The 16005-nt window shown below is 40.7% G+C and overlaps 2 protein-coding genes across 11 annotated transcripts in view; one reads left to right on the top strand and one right to left on the bottom strand.

Moving 5' to 3' along the window:
• The window catches only part of NIPAL2 (NIPA like domain containing 2), a 434384-nt gene that overhangs the window by 327196 nt on the left and 91183 nt on the right, over positions 1-16005 (top strand). The window lies entirely within an intron of this gene.
• MATN2 (matrilin 2) overlaps positions 1-16005 on the bottom strand; it is a 123502-nt gene that overhangs the window by 99160 nt on the left and 8337 nt on the right. For 9 of the 10 annotated variants that reach the window (XM_050940647.1, XM_050940649.1, XM_050940639.1 and 6 more), the window contains exon 2: positions 11956-12133. In XM_050940647.1, the coding sequence (XP_050796604.1) occupies positions 11956-12091 (136 nt within the window). In that variant the 5' untranslated portion in view covers positions 12092-12133. The remainder of the gene's footprint in view (positions 1-11955; positions 12134-16005) is intronic. The other variant, XM_050940642.1, reaches the window with a different exon arrangement.

Here is a 16005-nt window from a genome sequence, read left to right as displayed (position 1 = left end):
ATTTTGCCCCTTGAACTGTATTGTCAAATCTGCTTCCATATGGAGTATTATAAATAATCTATTTCACTTTAGTTTCCTAAAAACAATATTACACTATCTATTAAAATTCTTACTGGGCTGACTCCCAGCTACTTTAAAGATCACTTTGCACCTACATTCATCAGGACCAGTGACGCTGTTGGTGCCTGTTACAGTTGCATAGGGTATGTAGGAAGGATACCACACCAGGTCTGCTCTCCTCTACAACTGCTTCTTTATTAACTTCCAAAATGGCCTCCAGGGACCAGGCAAAACTCCTCACCCCAGAACACATGTTTATGGACTATCCTATGAATAATGCTCCTGAACCCCCAGGATACAACTTCCCTCCCCCTCCAAGTTCAACAAACGTTCATTGATAGGAAAATCAACAGCTCAGTATAACAACTGGAACTCTAACTAGAAGTGCAGAGAAGACTACCTGACCTCGTGTGCAAAAAAGGGAAAAGGGGATTATTCTGCCCCAAGTCACTCTGCCCCCTCTCCTCCCCCCCCACAACACTCTATCTACAGGTTCAAGCGAACAGGGGGTTTGTGTTGTTTCATGCAGAGGTGGCGGATTGGAGCAGATATTCCGAGCATAGCCAGGAGAGGAGGAAATTCCACAAGCACCCCAGTACTAAGAGGTCCACTCCAGTACCTGCTCCAAAAGGAGCAGACTGTCTGCTTCCCCCAACCCTGAACTTGGATGAATCATAGGAACAGTAGCATCCATTACCCAAGTCCATTGAACCTGACTTCCCCCTCAGGTAAACAGATAATTTATATGACATCTCCCAAGGGAATGTACTACAGCAACCTGACAGGAAAGCAGATCTGTAACTTTTACAATCATACAAGGCAGTCACTTGGGCATTCCCACAAAGCTGCAAATCTAAACAAATACTCCAGGAGACAAAAAGCAAGTAACCTGTTGACGGTCATGATTGTGTTTCATATTTTCTTGATGTTGATACACTTGTTTCTCCAGATAAGGTTTCAAGAAACTCCACTTGGTACGTATACCCCCTGCTGTGGTATGAGGGGTTGTTCTATAATTGCACAAGAACTGAGACAGCCTGGTCTACAGCAACCTCTCAGTAACCTTGCAGAGTCTATTTTTAAAGGACTGAACGACACTCTATATCAATCTGTTTGTAGATGGGTGGTAGGGAGCAGATGTTATGTGTTTGATCCCAGTCACCTCAAGAAGGCCTCAAATAAATCACTGGTAAAGACACAAGTGTCAGGCAGTCTATGTGCACTAAACCAAAAAGGAAGCTCCTCAATAGTTACAGATGAGGTAGCTACTCTGACCAGAATGACTTCCATCCACTTAGAATGTGCATCCACCATAACAAGCAATATTGACCCAGTGAAGGGACCAGCATAGTCAATCTGTAGTCGGATGCAAGGCCTTTATGGCCATTCCCTTGCTAATAAAGTCTGCTATGGAAGGCAATTTCCTTAACTGTTGGCCTGTGGCACTGGCCAGTACTGAATGCTTTCTCTCCCTCTCTCTCTCTTCAAGCTTGGTCACCATACGTACCTTCTGGCCAGTTTTCATCAGGTCATCTCAAGCTGAGTTCCATGCAGTTCCTCCAGTATTAACTTTCTTGTCTGGAGAGATATTATGACTCAAGATCCCCAGAGGAGAACTCTTCTTTGGAGACTTAGTTCCCAACACCTATGAAAATAAGGACATATGTCTGCAGATACCATCAACTTGGGCCATCCTTGCTGTACAAAATGAGAGACCTAGTACAGAACAGGGTCTCAGTCCACTGAGTGATCTGCTTATTTGTTAGTGGAGCTTCTTCTACGCTGTCTAGAGCTAGCACCACTTCTTGAGGTGCAGGAATGTCTTCTGGTGCTCTGCTCATTGGCAGCTGAATGAGGCCATCCACATTAGTAATTGCTGGTCCAGGCTTATAGATAAGCTGATATTGGCAGGCTGTTAGCAATAATGCCCAATGTTGCACGTGTGCAGAAGTCAAAAGGGTAATAGCTGGGACCTCCCTCAGAAGTCCTAAAAATGACTTATGGTCAGTTATTATAGTTAATTGTTGCCCATATAGATATTGATGGAACTTCCTGACAGCAAAGATAATAGGCAACCTTTTCTTATCTAACTGGCAAAAATAATGAGTGTGAGGCACAGAAGACTACCCTGTCAGTCCCATCTTCCATTCAGTGAAAGCAAGTAACCAGCACAGTTTTAAGTTAAAATACACCAGGAGTTTGGCTGACTTTAGAAGCTCTTTGGTTTCTTTGACAGTGATCTCTGTTCCTTACCTCAATGCCACACTACCCCTTTATTTAGCATGAAGAGGGGCAAACCACATTGACTGATTTGCTAGGAATCATCTGTAAGAGTTTAAAAGGCAAACCTACGCCACAAGCTCCACTAACATTTTCTGGAACCAGAGCTTCTTTGATGGCTTTAACCTTCTCTTCTAGTGTTCGCAGTCTTTTCCCCAAAACACCATTTCCTAAACAGATCACATTCTTGGCCATGAAAACATGCTTTGAGCACTTGAGTTGCAACCCAGCTTCCCTTAACCTTTGTAGGACTTCATCTAGGTTCCGTAAATGCTCCACTTCTGTCTCTCCCGTCATGAGAACATCATTTAGGTATACCACAACATGATGCAATCCAGCCAATAATCCTTCCATAACTCTTTGGAAGATAGCATAAACAGAGGAAATCCCGAATGCTAAGAAGGCGTACCTATAGAGAGTCTTTTATGTGTATTGATAGTGACCACATTCTGTGAGTCTTCATCCAGGACTATTGGTAAGCATGCAACATATCTAGCTTGATAAGACTCTTCTATGCAATGAAAGGGTAGTGCTCCAAGCAGGTAGCCTGGTTTGCAGTTTGTTTGTAATCACAGCATAGATGTATGAAGCCATCAGCTTTCACTACTGGCACTTCCAGAACAGCCCATTCAGAAAATTTCACTGGACAGATAATGCCTGCAGTCTCTAAACCCCAAGTTCCATTTCTACCCTGGCTTGTAGATCAAAAGGAACAGGGCAGACCTTGCAAAATTGAGGGCGTGAAGTGAGATCTACAAGTGTTTTCACCCTAAGATCCTGGAGTTCTCTCAGCTCCTCTCCAAATACTTGCCCATGTTTTTTCAACAGATCATTCATTGATCCTGCACTCATGTGATACAAAGGTCCCAGGAGTCTTTTCCAGCCAAGCTTCAAGGCAGAGAGCCAATTCCAAACAAAAAGGTTTGGCCCTCCCCCAGCTACTACAAAGAGAGGGAGATGAGCCCTCTGGGGCTCATACCTCACCTTGACTTCCATTCTCCCCAGTACAGGAATTTTCCCTCTATTGAAGGACTTGAGTAGAGCTCAGGTACGGGACAAAGTCAAGATGGTGAGTGCATCAGCATTAACTTTGTAGGTCTGTTGCCCCAACTCTGTAGCCACTACCTCTTTGTCAAGCTCCGTTTTCACCTTCTGTCCATTAACTGTAGCTTGACTATGACTGGTTCTTTATAAGAATCCTTCTGATTCAAGAAAGCATACACCTTGTCTCTCCTTCCAGTTCAAGGTCCTCAGCTGATGCTATTTTTCTGAGGAGATTATGGTTTCACCCCCACTATCTGTCCATTGTCCATTTGCATTTGGTATAATCTTTGGATTCCTGGTTGCACCACTTCAGCTCTGTGGCAGAATTTATCCTGTTTTATTAACGGTTGGATATGCACTTTGTCATCTGGCTTCAGATCTGGCATATCTCTTCCACATCTGTTGTATGAAAACATTTGTCTTTTTTGTTGGTTTCTCTGTAGTTCACCAAGTGAAGCACCTTGTTATCCAGGCTCAAACAACCTTCAGCTTGTCAACAAGAGTATCTTCATTCTCCAGCACATCAATCTTTAGGCTGGACTAGAATATGGCCCTGGAGAGGGAGTATTCCTGTAATCTATTAGTGCTAAGTATGGTTGAGGCTCTGTACTCCTCACTTTTTTCAATAGTTTCTTAGCAGTTTTTACTGCTGATTTCACCTTCCATTGCTTTGACCATACCTCGGGGAAGATGTGTGATCAAAATCTCAGTCCTTACTGAAATTCTGGAACTCTCCTAAAGCAAACTGTAGTCCATTATCAGAACACATGATGTCCAGAGTACACAAATCCACTCCCACCTTTGCCAATGGTCATTTTGGAACTGCATGTTGCCACAGGGTCTCTTTCAGTTGACAGGCTCCCCAAGATTTGTATATATCACACTTTTCCTTGAATGTCTGTAATTGCTCATTCATTCCTGCTCAGTATCATAATTTCTCTGGCTCACTTTAAGCCACCTTCAATTATAAGGTGTGACAAATGAATTTGGTGCATAATCTCACTCCTAAAAGTTGATGAAATAACTGCTCTCCCTCCCCAGAATATGCCATTCTGTATATACAGCTCGCTTCTTGTCTGAAAGAATGGTATTCTCTCTTTAGGTACTCTGTCTTTTGTTGTTGGCTATTCCTGTAGGATCAGGAGTTTCAATGTCTGCAGCATTCTATCTTGCGCCATAATTAAAATGATTTACAATGACCTAGAAAGGTAAACATTATTACCATTTGTGACTGGACCTGGTGTGGGTCATGGCTGAGAATGCCAAATTCAGAACAGACTGACAAAAAACAGGCAGTCACACCCCCCCATAACTGGTGGTTATTCTAACAGAGTTCACTGTAGCTAATTCCTTTAGTAAAACTATAACTAAAAATTTATTAATAAAAAAGAAAAGGAAAAAGTTATTAAATGGTTAAAGGAATCATGTACATTACAAGTGATTTCAGAGTCTGTAGATCAGGTTCATAGCAGTGATGGTAAATCTGCTAGCTTGCAAAAAAGCCCTCTGGATCATCCAAAGGGATTGGGGGTCATCAGTCCTTTGTTCACAGCTTCCTTTTGTTAGAAAATCACAGTCCAGAGGTGAAGAAGAGGACTGAAGACAAAGAACTGATGTCACAGTCTCCTTCTATACATTCAGCTCAAGTGCATGGAAAGCTATTGGCAAAAGACGGAGTCTTAGATCACGTGTCCTTATCACATGTCCTTACATGACTTGCTGAACCATTGCCTCAGTGCTCTCTGAAACATCTCCAGGAGGGGCTCACTGGGAGAGTTGATTGTTTTTAATGGGTCATCAAGTAGGCTGGCTAGCCTTGATGCAAATCTGTCTTGGGGCATCACCCAAGAAAACGTTTGAGATACAAACACATCAAATATTCATAACTTCATATACAAAGACAACACAAGGATAATAATATTTAGCAGTCTATAATTTTTCCACTGGTACCTTACATGACATACTTTGTACAAGATTTATTGCAATTTTGTAACAGCGGTGACTGTATTAGTGTAACTTGTAATCTTCCTTTTTATACAGCATCACACTATTGACTGTGATAGGCAGAATTAATGTGATTAAAATAAATGTCCTGCCCAGGATCTTTTATCCTTTTTTCACGATTCCCTCTACACCTATCAAAAATATCTTTAAGAAATTTAAAAAAGCTATTCAGAGATGCCTATGGTCACATTGGAAACCAAGAATCAAAATGGATTGGCTGAAACGTCCAACTGAGATGGGAGGCCAGGCATTATCAGACTCCAACAGATGCTATAGAGCAGTACAAATTAGACCATTACAAGAATGGATTTCTAACAGAGAGAATCCACCATGGATACAGATAAAATAGAAACTAGCAAACCCAATCTCATTATATAATAGTATGCTGGACTTGTATCCCAAAATTCGGGTGACCATGAAATATCACCCATTACTTAAAAGTGCACTTACTAATTGGGTGTAGGTGAAGCACTTGACCTAACAAAAGGAGTGGATCTCAATAATATCTAAAATAAAAAATAATAGTGCTTTCAAACCCAATATGAATAAAGAAGTTTTTAGATGTTGGGGCAAATGTTGCTATGATAAGTGGTAGGATTTCTTTAGGGATGGACAATCTTAAAAACAAACAGATGTAGCACATGTATTTAAAAGAGAGAAAGACAATGTGCAATCTGGGTTTATATACAACCTGAGAAAACAATTTCAGAGAAGAAAGGAAACAAAGAAACTATCTGTATTAGGAAATGTCATACATAGGTTTGAAGTATCAGCAATCAAGGTTATATCTAGAATGTATAACCTCATGATTATGTTTTTAAAGGACAATCTGGATAAAGCTATTAAGTCAAGGAGTGCAGCTTGTAAATATGAAATAAAAGTAAAAGAATGGAATGGGATAATGCAGATGATAAATATTGGCTTTACTACTAACCAAATAGTGCAAGTGCAGCACTTTTTAGTTTACAGAACATATGTTCATCTACCTCTATATAATAAAACATATAATATTGCCTCAGATATCTGTATGAAATGCAAAACAGCCAGACCCTCTTTCATATACATGATATGGGACTTCTAGCTGGTACAAAAAATTTGGAAAACCATCCTGAGAGAAACAAAATAATTCAAGATAGAACTCAAACAGGATTTAAAGACATTTCTGTTAGGGCCTGTTAAAAAGTTTCCTATTGGGAATAAGCAAACTACTCCTATTCTTGCTCTTTATAGCAAAAGCAGCAATCTTAAATATGTGGACCCAAGCAACAATTCCTAGCATAGGTCACTGGAAAAAACTATTAATAGACTATTAATGGAAGGCTTAACAAATTTTGTGAAAACAGTGCCAGACAAACTCACAAAAAATGGATAAAAAGTAACAGTATAATTCACACAGGAAAACAGTACAATAAAAATATTGAAATCTTTTAGATGCTTTGATATAGACACAGTAATCATATAATTACAGGATAGTCAAAAAGAATATACGGAGATGATAATCCCTCCTCCCCCTTAGTTTTCCTTTCTCTCCATTTCCTTGAGACTCCCTCCATCCTCAGAAAACATTCAGCTTCCCTCCAAAAAGACAAGACAAAAATTAATATGAATGATCACACCCACCCACACACCCAATATGTTAAGGTTGTATTTAAATAATTTTGGGGGAAAAAAGGGGTGAAAATGGTAACAAGATGACAAGATATGGTCAACATATAATAAGTTGCTTCATGCTGTTAATTCTGTATTAAGATCTGAATGTAATTGTAATGTCTTATTGTCAATGGCTGAAAATATCAATACATAAAATCTCAACCCTCCAGTGACGGGGTGTACTTGCCCTGCACTAGAGCAGAAGGGGTTAAGGCAGCATTCTTAGTAGTGGAAGCCACACCCCCCTCAACCCTGCTGGGCATGCTCCAGCTGCTGCTGCAATATAAAAGAGAGCAGCCTAGCTCAGTCTGGGCTGACTGCAGAGGAGGAAAGATGCACCTTGCTGGCTCCAGCAGAGGAGCAGCCAGGATCCTGGACCACGGGAGCAGGATACACCAAGGCCCAGGCAGGCGCCCAGGTATCTGCGGATGCCCAGGGAGATTGCAGTCATTTCCCAAGTAGCCCAGAGATGCCGAAGACACCCCAACTTCAACTGCAGGAGTCACAGTAGGAAATAGCCCAGGGAGGGACTAGCCAGTGTCCCTGCAGCAATCGGTGTGTTGCAGGCGGATTCTCAGCCGACTTAGTGGCAAACCAGTTTGTCACTACCAGGGCTCTGGGCTGTGACTCAGTGGAGCAGGGAAGACCTGGGTCCTCCTACCTCAGCTGCCTGCTTTGAGGGGCGGCCCATCAAACCCCCTCCTACTGACACTGGCCATTGGGCCATGCTGCCCTGCAGCCTAGGGGAGTCCTACTGAAACCGACCCTTAGGCCACGCAGCCATGAGGCTGAGGGCAGCCATATCAACTTTAACCGCAGGGCTACCACACCCTTGCCCTTGTAGGGTATTCTTGTCCCACACCACTTCCCCTCAAAAAGAAAAGAAGGCCATGCTAAACAGTTTTCTGGACCAAATGCAAGATGAGGGAGATAAGGGACCATGTTTTCTTGTGTCTCTCTTCCTCAGGGTCACATGAAATTCTTTTTAGAAGTGAGCTGTAGCCCACAAAAGCTTATGCTGAAATAAACGTTAGTCTCTAAGGTGCCACAAGTACTCCTGTTCTTTTCTTAGTTTTTATAATTTTTCATTTTATTTTGGGGAACTTTCTTGTTATTTCTTTAAAATGTTGTTTTATTTCTTTTTGTTACATTTATATTAATAAAATACCTCAAATGACCGTATATAAATAAGAACAGTATATAAACCTTGTTTACTTATAATACATCATTTTATTAATCATTATTCTACACCTTGAGACACTTACCAACCCCACTACAGTTACCCATCCCACAATACCCCAGACAGCTCATTGAAATTTACCCAATACTGCAGCCCTCAAATAACCCCCTCTTCTGCATCCCACTCAGAGAGACAAAGCCTATGGGACACCAAAAATCTTCCCAACCCCTACTGCTTCTTTCTGCAGCCATCCTAGTCCCCACATCTATATCCCTAGGGTGCTCCATCACCCCTTATATATTCCCCTTCTCCCATTGAACCTCACCCCCCCCAAGACTTCATCAGTCCCAGGGACCCCTCCCCTCTCCCCCCTTAAGTATTCTCCCTCCTCCACTGAACCTCAACCCCACACTAATCCCAGGGGGGAACTGGGTCCTGTCAGGAGGAGCCAGGCCAAACCTGAGCAGCACTGTGACCCCGTGTGCCAGGTTGCAATGTGAGAGCAGGGAGTCAGGCCCAGCCCCGGAGGACAGGAGCAGCAGGAGCCTCCACCGAGGGGTGAGTTCTTCATTTTATTTTGGAGTATTTCACAAATGCAAAATACATGGGGCTCTACTCATCCTGCTACAATACTTATATGTTATAATTACCAGTTCCCTGAGCCATCCTATCTTCCTCCCCTCAGCCTGCAAGGTCTTACATGACTCTCTCTCTCTCTCTCTCTATATATATATATATATCATAGCTTAAACATTGAGAGAAGTTCATATACATAACCAATAACACTTTTTACAGCAACAGCCACTTTTCTGAAGTTAGGTCAGTGTAAATATTTCACTATATTTATTATATATACACAAACACATGCATGCATATACACACATTTATTCTTAATCAGCTCAGCAATAACTTACTATATATTTGTTACAATTATTGTGTTGTAAGAAACTTTAAAGAAAAAGTGCTATGAAGAAAGTAAATTGGAACTGAAGTGGTTTGATAGCTAGGAATACAGGATAACTTTATTGCGGGGTGGAGGTGAGAGGAGGCTTGAAATTAAACCAATTTATAGTAGTCCAGCATGCCTGGATCAATTTCCCCAGAGTTAATTCCAATAACATTATTGCTACTCAGCCTTTGCAAACAAAATGTATTTCAAATATTTACAAGGTAAATTATTTTATTAATAATAATAATTTTTAAAGATAAGTGGAGCAAAGTAAGCAGGCACAAAACAAAAATTCTCTGAAATGTAGGAGAAAGATTAGGGTAAACCAAAAAACAAGTTAAACACTAAGGGTCATTCCTTCTAAAACCCTCGTTAAATTCACTTCTTCTATTCTATTAGACCTAACAAAGTATCATGGATCATCAGAAGAAAGTTCTTCTCTTAAACACTTACCAGTCTTTTCTTATGATGGCTATGTGACAGCATTTTATACTTACTGTTTTTCATTAAGTCTAGATATTTATCAACCTGTCAAAAAGACAGGTATAAGGAACAACAGAAATTAAAACCCAACCAAACATGTTTCATTGAGCCAGACTCCTAAGCACGATTTTCTCTGAAGTCAAAGAAAAAATAGCAACTTTGAATAACAGCTAATGTTTCCCATGCAGTCAGCCTAAGAGAGCTTAATCCTTCAATAAATAAACCATCATCTTCAACAAGATAGTGCATCAATAGAACATACAAGGATTCTAACAGTCCAAGAAGATTCTAATTTCATTTTGTGGGATTTTTTTAGATTTTTTTTTAAATGTTTGTCTTTGTATATTTTAATTCCTCTAAAAGCACCTAATACTGTAAGGATAAATTCTTTACACAAATCAAATTATTTACGTAAATACATTTCTTCCTACTTTCAAATGTCAGAGCAATTTTGTGGGCTATGCTTCTTCAGGAAACTCTGGTTCACTATGCCATTTGGCATGGGCAAGATACAAATTATAGCAGCTCCTGTTCAGGGAACTTTTACAAGGCATTCATTAATGGAGGAAATGCAAGGCATTTTCTGGTCTAGCCCATGAAACTTGGAATCAGACCCTTTGGTTCCTACCTCACATTACAATTAATTGAGCTCCACGCCTAGAATCAATAGCTCTGTGACCCATACAACATATAGTCATTTATTTCAGGATTTAACTAACTGCTGTTTCTCTAAATTCACTTAATAGTTTCTAGATTTCAAAAACCCTGTTTTTCCATCCCATACAAGTAAGAGTCAGACAGTACTAAAGTTTCATCTAGTATAAAATATGGGTATTTCTTTGGTGTTCATAAGTTAGACACACTTTGGAAAGCACAAATCAGTGCTAACAAGAAACAATCTCAACAAGAAATGTGTCTATAGTCCACAATTCCGGGTGGCTCATTGGAAAATATCTCCACTCTGACAAAACTCAGGTGCTCCTTTCTCTTCTGCCACTCCAGCCCACAACCAAATTCAACACCCACTTCTTCCTCATGCTTCCGAACACTTCTTCTAAGTGTCCACTCACACCTCCTTGATTCATTAAGGTCATGCTACACTATGTAGGAAGGATAAATGGGGATGTGTGTATTGGGGGTAATGAGGGCTTTAGGTTGCAGTTAAAGGCTGCCTAGTGGAAAGAGAGGCTGGCAGCATAAAAAACTGAAGTAGCTAATAGATCTGAGCAATTCCATTAGCTAAATTTGGTGAAATTCAGTTAGGTTATCATGAATTAGAGGAATAAATCTGTGTTTAATTCTGGAGATTCAGAAGTGACCTATATCCACAATATTACCATCATGCATAGGAGGGAGGTGTTGGAGTTTGTGAATATGTAGTTAATGTAACCCAATGGGGAAAAATGAGCAAAATTTCAGAATGAACAGTTTAAAATGTTTCTTTTGCAAAAGGGAACATTGAAAAGTCACATAGAAAAAATTAGTTGTCCTCTGAAGAATTATTGTACCAAATCTGGAGTCTAAATTCACTAATAAAGTATAAAATACAAGGATTTTAGTCCTATTTTGAGAGAGAATCAAAATACAACCTTAATTGTAAAGTCAATTCCCATGGCTCTCTAATATGGCATATTTGCAATTCATCCACTCAGTTAAATTAGACTGTGAGTAGTGGAACATGACCCTGACTAATTTATGACTTCCAAGAAGCTGACCAGAACACTATCTTATGAAGTGGGATCCATGATCAACAAAAATGTACTGGGCAGATCTATACAGTCCAGCAACTAGTTAAATGTTAGTCTCCTCCACAGCTTTTCAGCACAGCAGGGGAAATCTCTAACCATCTGAAGAAAAACAACATGATGAAAATGAAGGGATTATCCTTGAGTGTCTAAATAGGAGACCAAGCATCAGCTGTTGATTAAATTTGATACAAATTCCCTCATCCCAGCAAACACATACACAGCTGGAAACTGCTAAAAAGTGCAGTGGTCAGATAGCTGTTAGTAGGACCTCACAAACATCCTCTCTCTAAACTGGTAAGACAGGTTGTCTCTCCAATGCAATAGTCCCATATCACACATTTATTTGGAGAAAACACACACCAGTTAGAAATAAATTACATCGGTCTAGCTGATTGATAGCAAACTCCTTCTCCCAACAACAAACCGGTAAGTCAAAATCTCTCTCATTTCTCCCTGCAGATGGCAGACTCCCTTTTACTATAATTATCTCAGCCAGCATCTGGCCAATAAGCCATGCATCTACAGTATGAGTGTGAGGAAGGCTTATTACAACTCACCACGTAAAGTACCTTGTGGGTTAGCACCATTTCTTTGGCTTGAAAATGCTGGTGGAAGATGTCTCTCCCTGGCGGAGGCACTGAAAAGTAGAGTTTGTCCAAACAGCAGTAGGAAGCATGTAATCATTTTCTTCATTTTCGTGAAGAAAAGGCAAGATGGACAATCAGGGACGCAAAACTGTGACAAAGAAAAGAAATGAAATGAACTCTTTGATTAACCAAACTATGTGTACTTATGCTGTGCTTACGGCAGCCACCCTGTCCTCACTTCCCCTCTTCTACCACATACAAACACTCAGACACACTGGTTTAGAATGACTCTCATATCCATCAAAAGACGGGTCGACATAATTAAGTAATTCATGCTGGCAGACCACAGTTTGGCCTTTATGAAACTGGCATAAATAGATGACCTTCATAGTGACATTGTTAACAGATCTACTCCTAGGTCATTCACAAGAAGCAAACTGATGGAAGAGTAGACTGTGATCCTACCACTTACTATAAGTGGGGTTGAAACAGCTAAAAACGAAGCAAGAAAAAACAAAAAAAAAAACCCACCCTGTTCAAAGCCCTGAACTTTCAGTCGATGGAGTGTATTTTCGAAAAATAAATTGTCACCTTATACCATCTAGTGCTAGTAAACTCTCAAAAAATACACTCGTGAAGAATTGCCATGGATTTGGTGGAAGGAAGACACCCATACATACACAGATGAATTTCAAGAAAAAAGCTCGATTAGCTGCACCTTTCACACTTCACTTCTCAATTCCTTTTCCTGTTTTCACAGGGCTGGAGGTTCCTGAGATTTTTTGACACTACTTCTGGTCCATGGCACAGATTTGAAGATCAGTGTTCCAATCCGTTTCTCTTCAAACTTATTGTTGACAGGGTCTTTCCATAGTATCCTCAGTCTTCCATGTCCTTTCTTGCTGTCCTCTTCCTGATCATTCTTTTCCCATTCTTATCACAAGTCCAGCCCACTTCAAACATGCACTCTCCAGCCTATCACAGAGTCGCAAGTTTCTCTTCCATGTGCACTCATTCTCCTCAGTATATTATTTTCTACTACCTGTAGTAGTATTTTCTACTACCTGTACTTCTTTTCTTCCATCTCCATAAGACCCACAATTTCCAAACCATAGAGCAGGCATGGGCAAACACAGCATATATTTTTCCTTTCAGTTTGTTACTTACTTGCCAGTCCCACAGAATTCCTGCCATCTTTTTCACTGCTGCCCATTCACATTGATTCTTCATTTCAATTCTCCAGATCTCTCTCCGATGGCACTAAGTGTGCTTCCCAAGTACACAAATTCTGTCTTCTGATTCATCTTCTCTCCTAAAACTTCAAATCAGCAGCTCTTCTTCTACCTCCGCTACTTTAATAATTTCAGTATTCTTTGTGATTACCTTCAAACCATGGCCTTAAAACACACACGTCCGCTCTGATATCAAAAAGTATTTAGTAAATAAGGTGTCAGCCAAAAGGGCCAAGTCATCACCATACATTAATTTTCCCTGGGTTTCCACAGGCTTGGTTTTCCTGCTCATTAACTCCATAACTAGGATGAAGAGAAGTGGATTCAGTACACTGACTTGTCTCAATCACACTGTCACCTCAAAACTGTTTGAAATTCCATACACTGTCATCACCTTAGCTCTGGATCCTTGATACAGCTCCTCTATCACTGCCACTTCCTGAAGTCCTTTTACTGTCCCTCTCAATGCCTCAAACACCAACTCCTGCAGAATCAAGCCATATACTTTCTCAAGATCAACAAATGCTACATAGCAATTATGCACTCAATTTATACTACTTTCAAACTTCTGTCTCATTGCAAATATTGAGTCTATAGTACTCCTTCCCTTCAAAGCCACGTTGGTCCTTGTCTATATTGTCCTTCACCTCAGCCTTGCTTCCAAAACTCTCTCAAGGACTTTGAGAGGCTGACATAACAGGGTGATGTCCCAATAGGTGGTTGAATCATTTGCATCACCCTTGCCCTTCCAAAGAGGTACAATCAATCCTGTTCTCCAGTCATATGGTATTTTAGCCTGAATCCAGCAAACACACAATAATCCATTAAGCCACTTTATTCTAGTATCTCCAACTGTCTTGATCATATCATCAGTTCCCATCTTCACCAGCTGATTTACCATTTTTTTGTCGTATTCAGTGCTTCTTCTACCTCCTCTACAGAAATCAATATTTTTGAGGCTTCCCCATAAATGTCGACGGTGCTTGCTTATGTAACTTTCTCTTCTCATTTAACAACTTCCATACCTCTGTCACCTCTGTAGGGTTAATCATCACACAGTTCCCATCCTACAACATAAAAAATTATTCATATTTTGTGTTTCATGATTCCCTCTTTTTCTTTTTTTGCCAACCGAAAAACCAATTTTGTGCCATCTTCCACCAACTTTCTATATAATTCCTCTTCAGACTCCATTCTTGCCTTAGCAACTGCTTTTTAACCTCTTTTTGCCAGTATGTATGCATTTTTTTTTATTGTTTCGTTATCACAACCTGCTTCCTAAAACTCTTGGAAAAATTCTTGCTTGCACCTTTATGAACATAAAATCCATTTGTAACGCCCAAGAGAAGCAAAGGTAGGTCTTGTAAGCTAAATTTGAGGCCATTCTGCCCTTTCCTAAATGGTTGACAAGGGATTCCAAATATCAAGATTCAATCAGTGCTACAGTCACCCCACAGGTTATCCAGATAAATTCTGAATGCTTACCAGTACAAAACAGCAAATCGTTCTTGCTGAGATTGTACCACCATTAAGCCTTCCATCAATCCTGACTGGTTATCTTTTTCCCTGAAGGGACTGAGTTCTCCTACCTCCCAAGTGCCAATGATAAACCATGTACCTCGATCCACCCAGAATCCAAATTTCAACCTAATCATTTTGCAAGGACTACCTGACACAAGATACCACTATGCTCTGTCATGCTTGGCACTGAAGGGTGGGGGGGGGTGAATTCTGAACACTCTATTCTGGCTTCTGGAAACTTCTGCAACTGCTACTTAGCCAAATCTTCTTTGACTCTAATCAACGCTATTCCATTTCCTGATATCCCACATTGCCCCCAAAATAGATTATGTTTGGTCACCCACAGTTCCCATACATGGAACTGGTAAGGAGCATAAGCTGGTTCCACTGCATACCCTCAATACTTTCCTAAGTGATCCTGATTGCACCCTATTTGAATCCCAGCCTTCCCCCTTTTTGGCCAACCACCTCCAAACCCAGAACATAATGCTGTGGTTAATGGTTCTTACAACCTGAGCGGCACTCAGTTCAGAAACCATGAGGAAAGAAGTTGAGAGGTGAGGTAACATGTCCCAGGAATCATCCCTCAACACCAACTGCTGGCCACCCATACTTCACCACCAAGGAGCCTTGCCTAAGTTGCCTTGGTAACTGGCATGGTGATATCAGTGCAGAAAAAATGGGTTTAGTTTACTCAGGAGGTGGCTATATGAGAAAAGAGACCTATGATAAACGGCAAGGATCTGGTAACGGGTAAGGAGAGGTCTCAGCCACAGGGAGGAACAAGCTAGCAAATTTCACAGGCAACATTAAATCTCATAAGCACTTTTTAATGACAATCATCATCTAAACAATGCTTTATAAGATGCTAGAAATGTTTTATTTAGTACATGAGCCCCAAACCTGACATGCAGAATCATATAGGGGCTCCAGTCCTCCCACCAGAGCTAGCAAACTAAGGCTCCCAATTCTCTGAGGGTTTGAGTAAGTATCTGGAATCAATGGATATTCAGCAGCACCTCACAGGAGGTGCACAGTACCTTATAGGATAAGGGGCTAAATCTGTCCCTCTGAAGAGGAGAGATCCAGCAATGTGGTTATTCATGTTATGGCCCATCATCCACTCATAATCTGTCCTTGTATAGGCCCCACTCCACTGCAGCCAGACTCAGCTTCTGACCAGCAGCCATGCAACAGGCCTTAGAAGCAGTGGATCTCTCTATTGGGGATGTGGTGTTTTGGTGCCTGCCCCAACTCCCCTTCAACT

The sequence above is a fragment of the Gopherus flavomarginatus genome, chromosome 2, assembly GCF_025201925.1.
Source record: "Gopherus flavomarginatus isolate rGopFla2 chromosome 2, rGopFla2.mat.asm, whole genome shotgun sequence".
Taxonomy (NCBI): Eukaryota; Metazoa; Chordata; order Testudines; family Testudinidae; genus Gopherus; species Gopherus flavomarginatus.
The sequence above is the reverse complement of the archived record's forward strand: the minus strand, read 5'-3'. Positions and strand labels throughout refer to the sequence as shown.